General features: G+C 46.1%; 2 protein-coding genes across 2 annotated transcripts in view; one reads left to right on the top strand and one right to left on the bottom strand.

Moving 5' to 3' along the window:
- Positions 1 to 260: 260 nt before the first annotated feature.
- Positions 261 to 21432, top strand: part of UBXN2A (UBX domain protein 2A) — a 41151-nt gene continuing 19979 nt past the window's right edge. The window contains 5 exon segments of the mRNA XM_068142926.1: positions 261 to 321; positions 1743 to 1878; positions 12239 to 12348; positions 20619 to 20711; positions 20713 to 20748. Coding sequence (XP_067999027.1) covers positions 281 to 321; positions 1743 to 1878; positions 12239 to 12348; positions 20619 to 20711; positions 20713 to 20748 — 416 coding nt within the window. The 5' untranslated portion in view covers positions 261 to 280.
- LOC137443428 (WD repeat and coiled-coil-containing protein-like) overlaps positions 10096 to 21432 on the bottom strand; it is a 113694-nt gene continuing 102357 nt past the window's right edge. Inside the window, exon 4 of the mRNA XM_068143134.1 lies at positions 10096 to 10120. The gene's annotated coding sequence lies outside the window, so the exon portion shown is untranslated. The remainder of the gene's footprint in view (positions 10121 to 21432) is intronic.

Raw genomic sequence — 21432 nt, 5'->3', positions numbered from 1 at the left:
ATGGTTCATGTGTCATTAGGTTACAAACTGCAGGAAAACAAAGAACCATATGGAGACTTGGTGGGGGGGATGTTGATGTTTCTGGTTAAATGTACTATCAACACAGGAAAAACTATAGAGTGTTTCAGGTACAAAAGGAGGCAAAGTGTACTGGACATTTTGTCAGGTGTTGTGTGGGGGTTTTGTTTGTTTGGGGTGCTTTTGTTTGGGGGAGGTTGTTTGTCTGTTTTGGTTGGTTTTTTTCAACTGTCTCTTTTTTATTATTAGGCAAAGCACCAAAATGAAAGACATGGACAATATCACAACTGTAAATAAAGAATGGTAGGTGCCAGTTCCCTGCTCCTCCTTTTTCCTCTTCCTTTCTAATGCTGTTTCTGTGTCCTGTCATGACTTTTCAAACTTTGTTAAATTTGAAAATAATTTTTTCTGTATCTACCTGCTCCATGTATACCAAAGTTTTGTAAAAAAAAAAAATTGCTAAAAGATATTCCACATACCTGGAATGTTTTCTAGATGCAAGAAGTTGCATAAATATTTTTATTCAAAGTAGAAAGCCCTACAAATTGCCAACTCACTGCACACCTCTACATTTGCTGTGGAGGTGTTTGGTTTTCCAGTTACATTTCTGAGGTAAAGCACAGTAAATACCTAGATTAATGCTTCAAATTTCTTCCAATTCATTAAAAAACTAAAATGGGGACAGCATACTCCTGACACTTCTTCTTTAATGTTGTCAAGTTTCTCTTTTGTTTAAAAATGCTGATCTGTAGGGATTCTTAGTGTCACATGGATGAACTGCAAACAATTCCTTTTTACACAAATGTATCTAATTACCATTCAAGTAAGCATTGCTGCTCTTGAGTTCAATGCAGAGTTTTATGTAAAATTGGATTTTTTCAAGAGCTGGGTTGTGTGGGTTTTTTTCTCAGTTGCTTAAAATAGCCTTTTCTGAATTTCCAATAGGAATAACTCCTCCAATGTTTACCAAAAGCTGCATAATCCTCTTACTATGCTAAGTACCTAAACTGAAAGATAATAATTCATTCAGGTTGCATATTTCTGCATTTTGATTGGTGGAAGTCTCACAGAAACAGCTGTCACACATACAAGGTTCTATAAAAAGATGCAGTTGATGCATCTTTGTTTAATACTCTGACAGTCTCCACAGTACTGAAGTCTATTTTGTTTCTTCAGTGTGCTGAAGTGCTGTTGAGTCACTTGTTCTTCAGTTTCTCTAATGTACTTTCAAAGACAGTAATGGTGGTTCTGTGATGGTGTGGGAATAGGGGAGGTTCATGTGGGTGTGGGGGAAGAATTTGGGGGTGATTTTCTTAAAACTGATGTTAAAGGAAGTTACTCAAGCTGTTATCATAGAAATGCTTTAAGGAAGGCCTTTCACTGGTGTGCAGTTAAATGTTTGTCTGAATTAGAAGTGTAAATCATCTAACTTGTAATCCTTGCTCTGATACGAAGCTTCTGCATAGTTTAATTAATCTTTCCTATTGTCAGTCTTTAACTTGTGGTTCTGAAATGCAAATAGTAGTAGTAGTAGTTAGAGGTTTGTAAGAAGTTTCTAAAAAAAGGCAGAGCACAAAGTTGAACTTAATGTTTTATAACAACCAAGTAAACCACGTGCCGGGGAGATGCATTTTACACCTCTTGGTACTCAACTTCTAGGGTAACTGCTTGTCTTCTAATGTGTTCTCTGAGGCTTCCTTTTTAGTCATGTCTTTTTTTTGCAGGATGTGTAAATCAGGAACCAATGATCAGATTTTAAATGGTACAGAACAAAACTGTGACTACTTTGTAGATAACCTTTTTCAAGAAGCTCGGAAGGTTGGTGCTATGTGTGCACCCCCAACTACACTCAAGAATCAGGTAGGCAATGAAGAAAAAATACCCATGTTTAGCATGACAGCACTCCAGGAATATTCTGGAAAACAAATGCAGGAAGTCCAGCAATCTTACCCAGTACATCTGTAAATAAATGCACTTGCTACTAGGAAGAGAGGTCTCTTGTTTCTTAGTGAACCAGGCCTGTGTTTCTGCTTTTTAAAATTTTATAGTGACTTCAGTGTCATTGAAGGACCTGTACTGGCATTGGCTAATGCCCTTGTGCTTTATTAGTAAGGAGACTGAGCTGTTCACAAAGTGTGCAAGGAATGACAACTACTGTTACATTAGAACTTTATTTAAAGAGTTGCAACCTTTTTAGGCAGAGGCATAGACCAGTGTTTTTTCATTTGTGCAGTTGTAGCAGTAGAGGGATGTTTAGTAAGGGGTTTATAGCTCAGTGATTCTGTTCTTTACATACTTTTCTGTTATTCTCCTAAGACAAGTAAGGGGCTGGAGAATAGGCCACATGGAATAAAGATGTTAAGGAGAAATTTGGAATGGATGTTGCTGGAAATAATATCCACTGCAGTTCTGAAATAGTGTTCCATGGCAGTACTTTTGCCAGTGTTTAAATAGAAGGTTGGTGTGGTGTTAGAGGGAAGACCAGCAGGGCAGACACCCTGGTTGGAGTCTGTTATAGACCACCCAACCAGGAGGAAGATGTTGACGAAGCATTCTATAGGCAGCTTAGGGCTGTCTCAAGATCTCCGGACCTTGTTCTCATGGGCGACTTCAACCTGCCTGACATCTGCTGGGAACTCAACACGGCAGAGAGGAGGCAGTCTAGAAGGTTCTTAGAATGCATGGAGGACAGCTTCTTATCCCAGGTGCTGCGAGAGCCTACCAGGGGCAAGGCTATGCTTGACCTCCTCTTCACCAACAGGGAAGGACTGGTGGGCGATGTGGTGGTTGGAGGGTGTTTGGGGTCCAGTGACCACGAGATAATTGAATTCTCAGTTTTTGGTCAAGCCAAGAGGGGCGGCAAGAAGACCTCCACTCTGGACTTCCGGAGGGCAGACTTCGGGTTACTCAAGGAACTAATTCAGAGGGTTCCTTGGGATAAAGCCCTTAAAAACAAAGGGGTCCAGGAGAGCTGGACCTACTTCAATGAAGAATTGTTGAAGGCTCAGGGACAGGCTGTGCCAATGCGCCGGAAGATGAGCCGCCGGGGCAGACAGCCAGCCTGGATGGTTCATGAACTTTTAATGGAACTGAGGGAAAAAAAGAGGGTGTATCACCTTTGGAAGAGAGGGGAGGCAACCCACAGAATGTTTAAGGATGTTGCTAGGTCTTGTAGGAAGAGAATTAGGGAGGCAAAAGCACACTTGGAGCTTAAACTGGCCTCTGCTGTGAAGGACAACAAAAAGTCCTTCTATAAATACATTAATAGTAAGAGGAAGGGGAAGGACAACCTCCACTCCTTGGTGGATACGGAGGGGAACATTGTAACAAAGGATGAGGAAAAGGCAGAGATACTTAACACCTTCTTTGCCTCAATTTTTACTAGAAGGACAGAACGTCTTCCTGACAGCTGGCCTGCAGAGCTGGCAGAAGGAGCCAGGGAGCTGCACAGTTTTCTATGTTCCATGAGGAGGTGGTTGGAACTCTCCTTAGCAGCTTGGATCCCCACAAGTCCATGGGACCAGATGGGATTCATCCTAGGGTGCTGAGAGAGCTGGCAGATGAGCTGGCCAAGCCACTCTCCGTAATTTTCCAGCAGTCCTGGCTCACTGGCGAGGTCCCAGAGGACTGGAAGCTGGCCAACGTGGTGCCCATCCATAAGAAGGGCCGGTTGGATGAGCCAGGGAATTATAGGCCTGTCAGACTGACCTCAGTGCCAGGCAAGATCATGGAACAGGTCATCCTGAGTGCAATAACACAACACTTACAGGATGGCCAAGGGATCAGGCCTAGCCAGCATGGATTTAGGAAGGGCAGGTCCTGCCTGACCAACCTGATCTCCTTCTATGATCAGGTGACCCGTCTGGTGGATGTGGGGAGGCCTGTGGATGTAGTCTACCTGGACCTCATCAAGGCCTTTGACACCGTCCCCCATAGCAAACTGCTGGCCAAGCTGTCAGCCCATGGCTTGGACGGGAGCACACTGCGATGGGTTAGGAACTGGCTGGAGGGCCGAGCCCAGAGAGTGGTGGCGAATGGTGCCACATCCAGCTGGCAGCCAGTCACTAGTGGTGTGCCCCAAGGATCAGTGCTGGGCCCTGTGCTCTTTAACATCTTTATTGATGACCTGGATGAGGGCATTGAGTCCATCATCAGTAAATTTGCTGATGACACCAAGCTGGGGGCAAGAGTTGATCTGCTGGAGGGTAGAGAGGCTCTGCAGAGGGACCTCGACAGGCTGGACAGATGGGCAGAATCCAACGGCATGAGATTTAACACATCCAAGTGCCGGGTTCTGCACATTGGCCACAACAACCCCATGCAGTGCTACAGGCTGGGGTCAGAGTGGCTGGAGAGCAGCCAGGCAGAGAGGGACCTGGGGGTGCTGGTTGATGGTAGGCTGAACATGAGCCTGCAGTGTGCCCAGGCAGCCAGGAGGGCCAATGGCATCCTGGCCTGCATCAAGAACAGTGTGGCCAGCAGGAGCAGGGAGGTCATTCTGCCCCTGTACACTGCACTGGTTAGGCCACACCTCGAGTACTGTGTCCAGTTCTGGGCCCCTCAGTTTAGGAAGGATGTTGACTTGCTGGAACGAGTCCAGAGAAGGGCAACAAAGTTGGTGAGGGGTTTGGAACACAAGCCCTATGAGGAGAGGCTGAGGGAGCTGGGGCTGCTCAGCCTGGAGGAGACTCAGGGGTGACCTTATCACTCTGTACAACTACCTGAAGGGAGGTTGTAGACAGGCGGATGCTGGTCTCTTCTCCCAGGCACCCAGTACCAGAACAAGAGGACACAGTCTCAGGCTGCACCAGGGGAGGATCAGGTTGGATGTTAGGAAGAAGTTCCATACAGAAAGAGTGACTGCGCTATGGAATGGGTTGCCCGGGGAGGTGGTGGAGTCGCCATCATTGAAGGTGTTCCGAAGGAGAATTGATGGGGTGCTTGGTGCCATGGGTTAGCTGTTTGGGTGGGTTGGATTGGTTGATGGGTTGGACACGATGATCTTGAAGGTCTCTTCCAACCTGGTTTGGTTTATTCTAATTCTAATAAAGGTTTATTCTAATTCTAATTAGTCCATGTTAAGCTTGCATACTGGATCACTGTAGAGGAACCGTTCTGTAGTGAGAACTCCTTCCGTATCATAGTATCATTCAGGGTTGGAAGGGACCGCAAGGATCATCTAGTTCCAACCCCCCTGCCATGGGCAGGGACACCCCACACTAGATCAGGCTGGACAGAGCCTCATCCAGCCTGCTCTTAAACACCCCCAGGGATGGGGCCTCAACCACCTCCCTGGACAACACATTCCAGGGTTTCACCACTCTCATGGTGAAGAACCTCCTCCTCACATCTAGCCTGAATCTCCCCACCTCCAGCTTCATTCCATTCCCCCTAGTCCTATCACTACCTGAGATCTTGAGAAGTCCTTCCCCAGCCTTCCTGTAGGCCCCCTTCAGCTACTGGAAGGCCACAATTAGGTCACCTCGGAGCCTTCTCTTCTGCAGACTGAACAGCCCCAACTCCTTCAGTCTGTCCTCATAGGAGAGGTGCTCCAGCCCTCTGATCATCCTTGTGGCCCTTCTCTGGACACGTTCCAGCACCTCCACATCCCTCTTGTAATAGGGGCTCCAGAACTGGACACAGTACTCCAGGTGGGGTCTCACCAGGGCCGAGTAGAGGGGGAGGATCACCTCCCTCGACCTGCTAGCCACACTTCTCCTGATGCAGCCCAGGATCTGATTGGCTTTGTGGGCTGGAAGTGCACACTGAGAGCTCATGTTGAGCTTCTTGTCCACCAGCACCCCCAAGTCTCTCTCCTCAGGGCTACTTTCCAGCCAGTCACTGCCCAGCCTGTATTTGTGCCTGGGATTGCCTCGACCCAGATGCAGGACCCTGCACTTGCTCTTATTGAACTTCATGAGGTTGGCTTGTGCCCACCTCTCCAGCCTGTCAAGGTCCCTCTGGATGGTCTCCCTTCCCTCCAGCGTGTCTGCTGCACCACACAGCTTCGTGTCATCAGCAAACTTGCTGAGGGTGCACTCAATGCCACTGTCCATGTCATCCACAAAGATGTTGAATAAGACAGGTCCCAGGACTGATCCCTGAGGGACTCCGCTTGTCACTGGCCTCCACTGGGACATGGAGCCATTGACAGCCACTCTTTGGGTGCGGCCATCAAGCCAGTTCCTTATCCATCTAGTGGTCCACCCATCAAACCCATGTGTCACCAGTTTGGAGACCAGGATGTGGTGCGGGACAGTGTCGAAGGCTTTGCTCAGGTCCAGGTAAATGACATCAGTTGCTCGCCCCTCATCTATTAATTTTGTCACCTGCTCATAGAAGGCAACCAGGTTGGTCAGGCAGGATTTGCCCTTGGCAAACCATGCTGACTGTTCCCAATCACCTCTTCACTATTCTTCTGAGCCAGTAGTGACTCCAGGAGGATCTGCTCCATGATCTTTCCAGGCACAGAGGTGAGACTGACTGGCCTGTAGTTCCCTGGTTCCTCCTTCTTGCCCTTTTTGAAGATGGGGGCAATGTTTCCCCTTTTCCAGTCTGTGGGGACTTTACCAGATTGCCATGACTTTTGAAATATAATAGAGAGGGGTTTAGCAACCTCATCTGCCAGTTCTCTCAGTATCCGTGGATGTATCCCATCGGGTCCCATGGACTTGAACACTTTCAGGTTCTTCAGATGATCACGAACCTGATCTTCACTTACAATGGGCAGTTCTTCCTCCCTGTCCCTGGCATTGTCTTCCATAACATCAGGAGTGTGGCTAGAGGCCCTTGCAGTGAAGACTGAGGTAAAGAAGTTATTAAGTACCTCAGCCTTTTCCTCATCACTTGTGACCATGTCACCATTTTCCTTTCTGAGGGGGCCCGCATCTTCCCTAGTTGTCTTCTTCCCATTAATATACCTGTAGAAGTTCTTAGTGTTCCCTTTAATCTCCCTGGCTAGATTCAATTCAAACTCTGCTTTGGCTTTCCTAACCAGGACTCTTGCTGCTCGGGCAGCTTCCTTATATTCCCCCTGTTCTACCTGTCCTTCTCTCCACTTCTTGTAGAGTTTCCTTTTAAGTAATAGTGTGTCCAGTAACTCCTTGCTCATCCAGGCGGGCCTCCTAGCATTCTTACCTGCTTTTCTCTTTGTTGGTATACAGAGCTCCTGGACACAGAGGAGGTGGTCCTTGAATACTGACCAGCTGTCCTGGGTCCCTCTTCCCTCCAGGGCTTTGTCCCATGACACTTTGGCTAGCAGATCCCTGAAGCGATCAAAATCTGCACGCCTGAAGTCTAGGGTCGTAAGCTTGGAATACTTCCTCCTGATTGCCCTGAGGATATTAAATTCAACTGCTTCATGGTCACTGCAGCCAATGCCGTCTCTGAGCCTCACATTGCTTACCAGCCCTTCCCTGTTGGTGAGAACAAGGTCCAGCATAGCACCATTTCTTGTTGGTTCCTCTACCATTTGGAGGAGGAAGTTGTCTTCTGTGCAGTCCAGGAACATCCTGGATTGCTGGTGCCTTGCTGTATTGTCCCTCCAGCAGATGTCCGGGTGGTTGAAATCACCCATGAGGACCAGGGCTTGTGACCTGGAAGCCGCTTCTATTTGCCTGTGGAGGGCCTCATCTGCTTGGTTCTGCTGGTCAGGTGGCCTGTAGGAGACCCTCCACAGTAATATCTCCTTCCCCTGTCCTGCCTTTAATTTTAACCCATACGCTCTCAACTAGCTCATCATCCCTCCCCACTTGGAGCTCCACTGATTCCAACTGGCTATTGACATAGAGGGCAACACCTCCTCCTCTCCTTCCCTGCCTATCCTTCCTAAAGAGTTTATACCCATCTATCCCTACATTCCAGTCATGGGATTCATCCCACCAAGTTTCAGTAACAGCCACTATGTCGTGGCATCCCAGCAGCACAGTGGCCCTTAACTCATCCTGTTTGTTGCCCAAGCTGCGCGCATTCGCATAGAAGCACTTCAGCTGGGCTGGCCCTGTCCTCCTCTTGTGCCAATTCCCCTCGGTTTCCACAGAATGTCCTGGTGGATCATTCGTGGCTTGCCTCAGGGCAGCAAGTTGAGAGCCCTTACCAGCTCTCCTTCTCTCTACTGCTGGTGAGCTGCCCCTCTGTTTGTCACCAGCCAGCAGGAGACTATTAACCCCTTCCCCCTTCAAATCTAGTTTAAAGCCCTATCAATGAGCCCTGCCAATTCCTGCCCCAGGATTCTTATCCCCCTCTGGGACAAGTGTGTCCCATAAGTTGTTTTCAGCTCAGGTGCCTTGAAAACCAATCCATGATTGTGGAACCCAAAGCCCTGTCGATGGCACCAGCCCCTGAGCCATGAATTGATCTGTCGGCCCTTCCTCAGTGTGTCCTCATCCATTGCTGACGTTAGAGGGATGGCAGAGAACACGACTTGAGCCCCTGATCCCTTTAGCATTTGCCCTAAGGTTCTGAAGTCTTTTTTAATAGATTGTGAGCCTCTCATTGTTACATCGTCACTGCCCACCTGAAAGACCAGCAGTGGGTAGTAGTCTGAAGGACTCACGAGGTTGGGAATTCTATCTACAATGTCTTTTACTTGGGCACCAGGGAGGCAGCTGACCGCTCTATGAAATGGGTCTAGTCTGCATATTGGGCCCTCTGTTCCCCTCAGTAGGGAGTCTCCTATGACAATGACCCTGCGAGGTTTCTTTTCTGGGTAAGTTTTGATGGCTGGCCTGAGGCAACCTGTCATTGGTGCAGCTTCTGACCTTCTTGAGTCCTCGGCCTTACCAATGACCTGTTCCTCCTGCAGAGCCTCATACCTGTTCTGTAACTGCACTGGAGGCAGCGTGCTTCTCAAAGTAGCAGACTTCCTTTGCATTTCTTCTGTCGGGCAGAGACCTGTTCCCATTGGCCCTGCTCATGTGGCTTACTACAGGGAGGTTGAGAGTCTTGCTGCTGGGAAGGTATCAAACTCCCTGTTCCCCTAAGTGTTACCCCCTGTTCAGGTTTAGAAGAGGTTACATTATGGGAATCGTCAATTTTCTGCTCGCCATCTCTTCTAGCTCTTAGCCTTTCCACCTCTTCTTTTAGTTTGACCACCATGCTCATCAGATCACTGACCTGCTCACACCTGACACAGGAGCTGCTCCCTCCAGCCTCCATATCGAGTGCCAGGTTCCAGCACTCACTGCAACCACCTACCTGAACATCTGCATGCTTGTGTGTGTGGTCTCTGTTTGGGTGCCCACTGTCCTTCTGTTAGCCTTTGCTCTAGTAGTGACCATCTTGCAGTAACCACCCTTTCGACCCATGTTGTTGTTTTGTGGTTTTTTTTTCCCCCTGTCAGTAAGAAGGCGAGCTGAGCTGCGCTGCGCTCCTCTCCTCAAGCTGCCTCCTCTCTCTTCAGCCACGCGCATTGGTGCCATGAGACACGAGACTTTTTTAAAAGGAATCTGACCTTGCTGAGTGCTTTAAAGCTTTTTGATGTGTTACTAAGCGAAAGACATTTTATGCAGCAGTTTGCACATGCTGTGTATTTATATACCAATCAGCTTCTAATAAGTGCAACTGATTAAAAACAAAAGTCACTGTCAAGTACTATCAAGCCTAGTTCAAACTAATTTTCAGCTGGGGCAAATTCTGATTCATGTACTTCACATGTGACCAAGTATATGTAAAGACAATGTTATTTCAGGGATCAAGCCTGGATAAATAAATGCTTCCTTGCTTGGCATGATGCATAAATATGAAAATAAAAGCCCAAATATATCCACATTAGTGTTGGAAAGATTTCAGTAAACAGTGTGAAGGCTACAAGTTGGAGTAGTGGATGTTCTCTGGCAAAGTTAATGGGTTACTGAGAATCACTCCCCTAACACCAAAATGCAGGAATTCTGGTGTATGACTGTCTGAAAGTAAATTTTGTGATACTTGCTGCATTTCCTGACTAAAAGGCTTCTGCAAGCATCATCTTCATGATAGACTTTCAGAAAATGGAACAGGTCATCTTGAGTGCGATCACACAGCACTTACAGGATGGCCAAGGGATCAGGCCTAGCCAGCATGGATTTAGGAAGGGTAAGTCCTGCCTGACCAACCTGATCTCCTTCTATGATCAGGTGACCCGCCTGGTGGATGTGGGGAGGCCTGTGGATGTAGTCTACCTGGACTTCAGCAAGGCCTTTGACACCATCCCCCACAGCAAACTCCTGGCCAAGCTGTCAGTCCATGGCTTGGATGGGAGCACACTGCATTGGGTTAGGAACTGGCTGGCTGGCCGAGCCCAGAGAGTGATGGTGGGTGGTGCCACATCCAGCTGGCAGCCAGTCACTAGTGGTGTGCCCCAAGGATCAGTGCTGGGCCCTGTGCTCTTTAACATCTTTATTGATGACCTGGATGAGGGCATTGAGTCCATCATCAGTAAATTTGCGGACAACACCAAGCTGGGGGCAGGAGTTGATCTGCTGGAGGGTAGAGAGGCTCTGCAGAGGGACCTTGACAGGCTGGACAGATGGGCAGAATCCAACGGCGTGAGATTTAACGCATCCAAGTGCCGGGTTCTGCACATTGGCCACAACAACCCCATGCAGTGCTACAGGCTGGGGTCAGAGTGGCTGGAGAGCAGCCAGGCAGAGAGGGACCTGGGGGTGCTGGTTGATGGTAGGCTGAACATGAGCCTGCAGTGTGCCCAGGCAGCCAGGAGGGCCAATGGCATCCTGGCCTGCAACAGGAACAGTGTGGCCAGCAGGAGCAGGGAGGTCATTCTGCCCCTGTACACTGCACTGGTTAGGTCACACCTCGAGTACTGTGTCCAGTTCTGGGCCCCTCAGTTTAGGAAGGATGTTGACTTGCTGGAGCGTGTCCAGAGAAGGGCAACAAAGTTGGTGAGGGGTTTGGAACACAAGCCCTATGAGGAGAGGTTGAGGGAGCTGGGGTTGCTTAGCCTGGAGAAGAGGAGACTCAGGGGTGACCTTATTACTGTCTACAACTACCTGAAGGGTGTGGCAATGCCAGTGATGAGCAGTGTGAGCAATCTGGCAGTGCAGGCCTAGAGCCTGACATGATGGTAGCCCATGCTCAGCATAAATGCAGAGCCAGCTAGCAGTGGAGCAAAACAGTGCTGTGCCTGCAGCATGTAACTAAAACAAGACACTGGTAGCTATAAACATGGAAAGTTATCTTGGGACAACAGGACATGCACCTGCATCAACAAACCTCGTTGTGTCATTAGTAGTTGGACCAATAATCTGTAATAGTGTGATGGGAAACAGTGAAGCCATGCCAACAAGGCACTCTGAGTTTATATAAGTTGTAGCAGTTCCCTTGCTACGCACTTTTGCCTTTCCTATCTCCTCTTCTACACTTTACTGTGCTGTACCTGCACTACAGGCCTGCACCATTGGCCTGCAACACTGGAACAATAAAGGAACAATGCTCGATCATATTGGTCAGCCGTATTGATTCCAATCTCCGTCGCTCCCATAGAAGGGGGGTTGTAGACAGGCAGAGGTTGGTCTCTTCTCCCAGGCGGCCAGTACCAGAACAAGAGGACACAGTCTCAGGCTGTGCCAGGGGAGGTTCAGGCTGGAGGTCAGGAGGAAGTCTTACACAGAGAGAGTGATTGCCCATTGGAATGGGTTGCCCGGGGAGGTGGTGGAGTCGCCATTGCTGGAGGTGTTTAGGAGGAGACTTGACAGGGTGCTTGGTTGCATGGTGTAGTTGGTTGGGTGGTGTTGGATGATCGGTTGGACACGATGATCTTGAAGGTCTCTTCCAACATGGTTTATTCTATTCTATAAAATCTTCCTGAATGGTCAGAACAAGGCTTTACTCTAATAAATCCCCAACTGGGCTATTTTGGTAGTTGGTGTTTCAACACCCAGCATGTGCTCTCAAATTAGCTCTTGAAAAGTTGCAGCTGGCTGGGATCTTCCAGCTCTTTTTTTTCTCCTTTCCCCTGATTAACTGAAGGAGTGTTCTTGATGTAGGAATGGAAAATAATTGCAGAAAGGCTTTTTTTTCTGTGGTTGACACAAGAGAGTTAGAAATGTCACATGCCCCCCTTGCAGTTGCTCTGCTTGTTGGCTGAGGGCCAAAACAGATTATAGTGAGGCTTCTCTTGGTATTTTTAGTCCATATAGTGGGTGATTTGCAATCACAGGGTACTGTGAGTATAGCAAGTTGACTTTACATCAGTGTTAAAATGACGATTGTTCTTACTTCATAGGTTGATGTAATTATTAAACTTTGGAAAAATGGGTTTACAGTAAATGACGGTGACCTTAGGAGCTACACTGATGTTGCAAACCAGCAGTTCTTGGACTCCATTAAAAAGGGGTAAGTTTTGTGGTTTATAATCTGCCTGAGTTAATGTGCTTTGGATAGCACTTAGCATACGGTCTAATGTTTTCACATAGCTGCTTGTCTTTTCTGCACTGCAGTACCCCTGTAGGAGTGTAGGCCACTGCCTGTCTCAGTTCCTGCAGTGCTAATGGCTGTTCTGACATCAACAGGTCTAATACAGCTTTCAATTGCAGTTGTCATACAGTTGATGAAATAGATAAGAGCAAGTATTGGGGGTTGGGGTGGCACATCAGGTGCAGAATAGAAAAAATGAGTGCCAAATAAGAGCTACTGATCAAATGGTACTTTGACTAATGAACTTAATGGATAAGTGGTTAGGCATTCCTGGGTTTATGGTCTTTGTTTTCTTTTTATTGATGATAAGCCTTAAATGTGCACAGTTACTCCATGTAACATCAAGAAACTGAGCAGTCTTAAATTTCTGACATTTGTTCATAGTACAGCCTTGCTATTTCAGTCTTGTGTGTATCTAAGTTTTACTTTTATCCTCCTGTTAAAAATTAGCATGCTATCCCTACTGCTGCTAGCATTTGCAGTGTTGCCTTAAAAAGGCAGATTGACTGTACAAGCTAATGTAATTTGGAGCCTTTAATTTGCAGTCTATTTCCTTGTCCCATACAAATGAAGAGGAGAATATAATTTAGTAATTCCTTTTCAAGTATGTGAAACTATGAAGCCATTGTAATTTTTTGCCTCTTCCATACTGTGTTAGACCATCAGAAATACTAATTTTACACTTTCGCCTCTGTCACCTGTGTTAGTTGTAATGGCACTGTTTAAAGCTTTTTGCATTCTTTGTATGCATGCATCAAAATTTTGCCTCTTTCTTCTGCCATTCTCTTGTGAACATGCTAATTACAAGGTGGCTCCTGCATAATTAATGGTAGAGAAGCACTTAGTACAGCCCCTGTGCCAGCTGAGCCCCACTGCCTGAAAATGTAGTACATGAGCTATGGGAGCTCAGACAAAGACATTGCTGTATTCTGCTTGGTGCAAATAAAGCATTACTGAGGTGATAGTACTGCAATAAAGATGTAGCTGCTAGTCATGATCTAATATTTAACAGATGAGATTCATGTGTGTCGTAGAGTTGGAAGGGTAAGGCCAAAAAGCCTCCTCCCTCCCCCCTGTAAAGTAAAGGGAAAGAAAATTGAAGGGAAAGGGAAAAAAAAACTCACAGCTGAATTAGCAAAGCAATGGGTGCTGTATATTTACAAAGCAGGGAAACGCAGGGAAATATATACAAATTTACAATATTTACAGTATATACAGAAATATACAACAAAGTAGCACATAAATGAGAGTTCCCCCTCTGCTGAGGGGGTTCCCCCACCTCTACTTCCCCCTCTCTCCCCTTTTCCCCAGAGCGGGTTAGAAAAGAGAGAAAAGAGAAAAAAGTCAGAAGCAGTTATGTGTTAATTTGAAAGCAGTCAATACAGGCCTTGCAGTTTATCAGTTTCAAGGTCAAGCCTTGGCCGAAAGCCCAGAACAGTGAGCTGCTGCTGCTACTGAAGGAGGGGAGACAGAACTAAACTGGAAAAGTGCAGGAAAGCCCAAGGTACCCTGCTGCACTCCCAGTTCAGAAGGTGCTTCCTCCCAATCTAACAATGAAATTAGTTTAGATCCGTCTTTTTAGTTTACAAACATCCGTCCGCCATATTCCCTTTCTTAAGGGGACAGCCTCAAACGGTCACTGTCCACCCCTTCTAAACAATTTCATTGGCCGTTCATACTGTCCATCCAGTCCGAAACGATATTTACAGTTCGTGAGTAAAGTTCATAGTCCATTCCGGCTATGCTCAGATGCAGATGATTCAAAAGTCCAAGAAGATCAGAAAATGAGAAAAATGGAAAACAGTTCATTTCTTCGCCAACGAAGCGAAGAAAAGGGAAACAGGGATTCTCAGGGTCTCTTAGTTGACTCAGAGCTCTCAGGGATCTCAGGGTTCGTGCAACATAGATTCCTCGTTGATTCTTCCTTTGGACGCGATGTAGTTGTACAACAGTTTAAAATTAACCTCTTTCAGCTAAAGTTAAATTTCTTTGTGGTATACACTGAATTTCACCATTCTCTTGCATTACCCAATAAGTGTGACCCGGACCTTCAGCTGAAACCACCCCTCGGACAGGTTTAGCCTCTCCTGAGGGTGAAAATACCCAAACAGTTTTACCCAATAGATTCTTTTCTCTAACAACAGGAACTCTATCACCTTCTACTTTCCGTAGCAAATCTGAATGTGCAGGTCCAGCTCGGTTCACTGAACCTGTACTATTTACCAGCCAGGTTGCTTGTGCTAAATGTTTTTCCCAGTTTCTCAAAGATCCACCCTCCATGGCTTTAAGAGTGGTCTTCAACAAACCGTTGTAGCGTTCAATCTTCCCTGAAGCTGGTGCATAGTAGGGAATATGGAATATCCACTCAATACCGTGATCTTTTGCCCAGTTTTTTACAAGGTTGTTCTTGAAATGAGTTCCATTGTCTGACTCAATCCTCTCTGGAGTTCCATGTCTCCACAGGACTTGTCTCTCCAGACCGAGAATGGTGTTGCGTGCAGTTGCATGTGGAACTGGATAAGTTTCCAACCATCCAGTGTTTGCCTCTACCATAGTAAGCACATATTGCTTACCAAAACGAGAACGTGGTAGAGTGATGTAGTCAATCTGCCAAGCTTCACCATACTTGTACTTGGACCATCTGTCACCATACCACAAGGGCTTAAGTCGTTTTGCCTGCTTAATAGCAGCACAAATGTCACAGTCATGGATGACTTGTGTGATAGCATCCATGGAAATGTCTATGGATCTGTCACGAGCCCATTGGTATGTTGCATCTCTGCTTTGATGCCCTGACGAATCGTGAGCCCACCGAGCTAAGAATATCTCACCTCGGTGTTTCCAGTCGAGATCAAGATTAGAGTCCATGTCTACTTGAGAAACTCTTGCAGCTAGATCTGCCTGATGGTTGTGTTGCTGTTCCTCAGTAGCTTTGCTCTTAGGAATGTGAGCATCGATGTGTCTCACTTTCACTGGAATTCTCTCGACTCGATCAGCAATGTCCTGCCACAGGTTGGCTGCCCAAATGGGTTTTCCTTTCCTCTGCCAACCACTCTTCTTCCAGTTCCTTAGCCAACCCCATAGAGCATTGGCTACCATCCATGAGACTGTGTAGACATAAAGCTTTGGCCATCTCTCACGTTCAGCTACGTCGAGAGCTAGCTGGACAGCTTTTACCTCTGCAAACTGACTGGATTCTCCTTCTCCATCCTTCGCCTCTGCAACTCGGCATGTTGGACTCCACACTGCAGACTTCCACCTTCGCTTGTTTCCAACAAGACGACAGGAACCATCTGTGAACAAAGCATATTTCTTTTCATCATCAGAAAAGTCATTGTAAGGAGGAGCTCCCTCAGCACGAGTTACTCTCTCCTCTGGAGGTTTAGCACAGTTGATACATTCAGGCCAACTTGAGATCACCTCCACTAGACTAGGCCTTTCACGATTTCCCATTCGAGCTCTCTGTGTTATCAGAGCCATCCACTTAGACCATGTTGAGTCTGTGGCATGATGTGGTGTGGATCCTTTGCCTTTGAACATCCAATTCAAAACTGGTAATCTGGGAGCTAAGAGAAGTTGTGATTCGGTTCCAATCACTTCAGAAGATGCTTTTACTCCTTCATAGGCAGCTAAAATTTCTTTCTCTGTTGGAGTATAATTTGCTTCTGAATGTCTGTAACCTCGACTCCAGAAACCAAGAGGTCGTCCACGTGTCTCTCCTGGAGCTTTTTGCCACAAGCACCAGGTTGGACCATTGTCACTTGCAGCCATGTACAAAATGTTCTTAATGTCTGGACCATCTCGGACAGGTCCCAGAGCCATTGCTTGAACTGCGTCTTGCTTTATCTGGTCAAAGGCTGCTTGTTGTTCAGGTCCCCAGTGGAAATGGTTTCTCTTTCGAGTCACATCATACAGAGGTTTCACAATCTGACTGTATCCAGGAATGTGCAGCCTTCAAAATCCCCCTATCCCCAAGAAACGTAGGGTTTCCTGCTTGTTTGTGGGATTTGCCATGGTAGAGACTCTATCTACCACATCCACTGGAATGTGTCGGCGTCCATCCTGCCACTGCACTCCCAGAAACTGAATCTCTGTTGTAGGTCCTTTCACCTTGTCTCGCTTGATGGCAAAACCTGCATTCAGAAGAATGTCAAAGATTTTGTTACCTTTCTCCAGAGCATCGTGGATCACTGCATGACAGATGCTTGAGCTGTCATCCAGCCTACTGGCAGTCTGTTGAAAGTGTACTGGATTCCTCTCCAAGTGAAAGCAAACTGAGGCCTGCATTCCTCTGCATTCCTCTGTCACCGGTTGGGGCTGTCCCCTTAAGAAAGGGAATATGGTGGACGGAAGTTGGTAAATGAAAAGAATTATCTAAACTGATTTCATTGGTGAAGTGGGAGGAAGCACCTTCTGAACTGGGAGTGCAGGAAGGTATACTGGGCTTTCCTGCACTTTTCTGCAGTCTTGCTTCCACTTTTCCTTCGGGCAGCAGCTTTCTGTGCTGGGCTTTCTGCCAAGGCTTCGGCCTTGAAACTGATAAAGGCCTGTATTAACTCCTTTCCAATTAACACAAACTGATTCTAACTTTTTTTTTCCTCTTTCTCTCTCTTTTCTAACCTACTCTGGGGAAAGGGGGGAGAGAGGGGAGAGCGGAGGTGGGGAACTCCCTCTGCTGAGGTGGGAACTCTCATTTCTGTGTTACTTTATTGTATATCTTTGTATATATTGTAAATATTGTAAATTTGTATATATTCCACTGCATATCCTACATAGCTTTGTAAATATACAGCTCCACTGCTTTGCCAATTCAGCTGTGAGTTTTTTTTCCTTTCCCTTCAATTTTCTTTCCCTTTACTTTACAGGGGGGAGGGAGGAGGCTTCTGGGCCTTACCCTTCCAACCCTACCACATATGGGAATAGAGAAAAATGCATTAGCAATGTCTATGGTAGCATACCATTTGGCCTCTTTGGATTCCCGCTCATACTGTAGCTCCATCATGTCTGCCACTGGATGTACACATCCCAATAGATTCTATTATCTCTGTTATCCCTCTCCTCCCCCTGGCGGGAGGCAGGGCACCCCTAGTTATGGGGAACATGCCCACATGTGCATTGCGCACAGTGTGTAGTGCTATAACTTTGCATGTTATAACTGGAGCCACTGTTGGAGCTACTAGAGATGTTCTGGGGTACTGTGGAAGTAACAGCTACCCTTCTGGTATTGCTACCTTGGGTTCTGCCACTTTGCAATTCCCTCAGTCTCCTGAAAAGATTAGAAGTTGGTTGGCCATCCCAGTGGTTCATGTTCTCACCAAACTGATCATGCAGAGTTACCGAAATAGTTCTGCGTGATTGCCTTGGTGGTCTGTTTTGATTTGATCTATTTTGGAATGACCTCCTTGGAGGACGTGTATTCCTCACAGATGAAACTTGCATCCACCTGGAGGAAAAATTGAAATTATCCTTCTGTGCCAATTGGTATATGGAATCCTTCAGATTCCTCATGCAAATCTCAGTTTTTCCAGACAGAGTTTCAATGGCTGAAACCAAAGAAACACGTGTCATTCTATCCTCCAATTTTCTCATTTGATTACTAAATTGGCCAACCGTGGGAGAAGCTCTGCCATAATTTCTTGACACAATTCTGCTTGCCAGAATGTTTGCATAATTATAAAGAGCAAGCTTGATGATCTTTTTAGCAAGACCAATACCCACAGAAATGTCATCAGGATTCAGAGTTTCATGTTCACCATAGAGTATCTCTCTAACAGCAAATTCTCTCAAGCGCTTAATTCCCTCATCTATGGTAGTCCAGGGTTTAGGATTCCATGGAAGATCATCTCGGGAAGGGTATCTCAGGGCAACCGCCATTAAAAGGCATATCCACAGATTAACCTTACCGAGAGCCCCGTCTCCAACTGTTTAGAGCTGGAGCACCTGTATCATAACACCTACTAAGCCAAGCTAGAACTGGCTCCTTATCTGCCCTGGTGAAATCTTTAAGGACATTTTGCAATTCTTCACGCGGCGAGGAACATTCTAAAATATCATCTTCCTCTTCCTCTCCCTGAACTTTTTGTCCTAATAATCCTCCTGCCCTTTTCTCAAGGATCTCTTTAAGCTGAGAACCACCTTTGCCAGCTCCTTTCCTAACTTCATCTCTATCCTGCTTTGCTCTCACTAGGTTAGCTAGATCTTTAAAAGAAATCTTCTCTTTCTCCTCAGCAGGATTTCTTAGAGTAGAGGGCCCCTCACGAGGATCAGTCTCTAGCTCTTCTTCTCCATCATCTTTGGTCTTTCCACCTATAGTCTTTAAAACAGCCAGCTTAACTGGAGCTGTGTTTGAATTTACAGCCATCTTAATAGAAGCTCACAGGTCCTGACATAAATCAGCTGCTGGGGCAGTGACTTCCGGTCCCACCGAGAGAGTGGGTGGAAATGACATTGCTCCGTTAATGGCCGTCTGAGAAGAAGCAGGAGGAGAAGGAGTAGGCGCCATGTTGATACCAGCTGCTGCCCTTGGCAGCTTGCCAGAATCAGCAGCAAAGTCATTTAGGGCAGCCTTTCCAATTAACAACTTAGCTTTCTTTTTTACTGACACAGATTCTCCACGCTCCTCATCACTAGATGACTCTGGGACTGATCCAGAGCCACGGCGTTTTCTTTTTGATCTAGTTTTAATAACAAAACACGCCCTGGACATCTTCCTCTCCTGTCGCAGAGAAAACAGTAAATATACAATTACCATCACCAGCAGCAGATTTATACACATCACATAAATCACCTTTGGATCACAGCCATCACCTAAAGTTACTGTCTCCTCTGGTGGAATCTTAAAACCCTTTATCTCAATTGGGAGAGTGGTGGAGGTAACATTTCTGTATCTCGCTGGCCATAATAAATCAATACATTTTCCATACCATAGTCTAACTCTATATATAACCCACAGATAAATTGTCTGCACCAAATATTTGCCCAGGTAATCCAAAATCAAACCCAAGCAATATCTGTAAACCAGAGCCCCCAAAATTGAAAAGAATAATCGCTCTACAAACCACAATACCTTCATGTTTGCTAATTCAGCTAGAAAACACTAAATCAATCAAGTAATAAATTAAACTAATTATCTGCCCCACGTTGGGTAAGCCAAGTAAAAAAAGATGTCGTAGGGTTGGAAGGGTAAGGCCAAAAAGCCTCCTCCCTCCCCCCTGTAAAGTAAAGGGAAAGAAAATTGAAGGGAAAGGGAAAAAAAAACTCACAGCTGAATTAGCAAAGCGTGGGTGCTATATATTTACAAAGCAGGGAAACGCAGGGAAATATATACAAATTTACAATATTTACAGTCTATACAGAAATATACAATAAAGTAGCACATAAATGAGAGTTCCCCCCTCTGCTGAGGGGGTTCCCCCACCTCTGCTTCCCCCTCTCTCCCCTTTTCCCCAGAGCAGGTTAGAAAAGAGAGAAAAGAGAAAAAAGTTAGAAGCAGTTATGTGTTAATTGGAAAGCAGTTAATACAGGCCTTGCAGTTTATCAGTTTCAAGGTCAAGCCTTGGCCAAAAGCCCAGAACAGTGAGCTGCTGCTGCTACCGAAGGAGGGGAGACAGATCTGAACTGGAAAAGTGCAGGAAAGCCCAAGATACCCTGCTGCACTCCCAGTTCAGAAGGTGCTTCCTCCCAATCTACCAATGAAAGTAGTTTAGATCCGTCTTTTTAGTTTACAAACATCCATCCACCATATTCCCTTTCTTAAGGGGACAGCCTCAAATGGTCACAATGTGTATTTGCAACTAAACAGATTGTGTCTAAACTTGGTTCTTTAAAATCCAATTGTCTTTGTTTTTTTTTCTTTTTCTACTACGGGGAAAAAATAATTAAACCTTTTTCAGCAATGTATGGAAATACTGAACATCCTTCATGTCATGTGCTTTGAAGAGGTAACTGCTGAGTGACTGTTGAGCATCATTCAATAACTTGCATGTTGATGTCTTCTTTTAGTCACCTTTTAGTTAACTTGCAGTTCAGTAACTGTGGAGGGGGAACAAAAAGGAGAGTTATGTCATGCACTTAACTCTTTCTAAACACTTGTGAACTTGTGTTATTGAAAAGCATCCTTAAAAAGATGAACAATCTGTATACTCAAAGTAGTTAAGTAGTTGTTTTTCTCACATTTTGTTTTTATAAAGGGAACTGCCTTTTGAGCTACAGAAAGTTTTTGATAAGGAGGAAGTAGATGTGAAAGTGGAAGATAAAAAAGACAAGGTGTATTTGTCATCAAAGAAACCCCTTTTCCAGACATGGTTACAGATTGGGAAGGTAAGTAATCTAACATGTTTGTGATGGGGTAGCTGAAGGGAACTACACCTGTGGTAAAAGATCTTATAGTACAAGTTAGAAGTAACCTCTGGAGCTTTCTAATTCAAACTGCTCAAAGCAGGATCAGCTGTGGGGATGGATGAGGTTGCTCAAGCTTTCCTTCAGGTGGAACTTGAAGTCCTACAATAGTGGAAGCTACACAGCCTGCTCCAGTGAGGGACTGTCCTCATGGGATAAAGGTGTTTCTTTTTTTCTTATATCCTATCTGAATGTATCTCACTTCACTTTAGGTCACCCATGAAGAGCCTAGCTCCTTCCTCCTGACAATTCAGAACCTGAACTCCCTAGTGGACCTGGAGGGGAACACAGTTACTGAGGATGAGGATAAAGCTGAGGTCCTGAACACCTTCTTTGCCTCAATGTTTAACAGCAAGGCAGGAGTTCAGGACGAGTGGTCTCTGGAGCTGGGCGTTGGGGTCGGGGAGCAGAGTAATACCCTGGAAATCCATGAGGAGTTAGTTCGGGACCTGCTGAGCCATTTGGATATCCACAAGTCCATGGGACCAGATGGGATCCATCCTAGGGTGCTGAGAGAGCTGGCGGATGTGCTAGCTAGGCCACTCTCCATCATTTTCCTCCAGTCCTGGCTCACTGGTGAGGTCCCAGATGACTGGAAACTGGCCA

This window comes from Melanerpes formicivorus, unplaced genomic scaffold (genome assembly GCF_026170545.1).
Source record: "Melanerpes formicivorus ecotype bairdi unplaced genomic scaffold, bMelFor1.0.p_v2 SCAF_9, whole genome shotgun sequence".
In the NCBI taxonomy this organism is placed as follows: Eukaryota; Metazoa; Chordata; class Aves; order Piciformes; family Picidae; genus Melanerpes; species Melanerpes formicivorus.
This window is presented reverse-complemented; position numbering and strand designations above follow the sequence as displayed.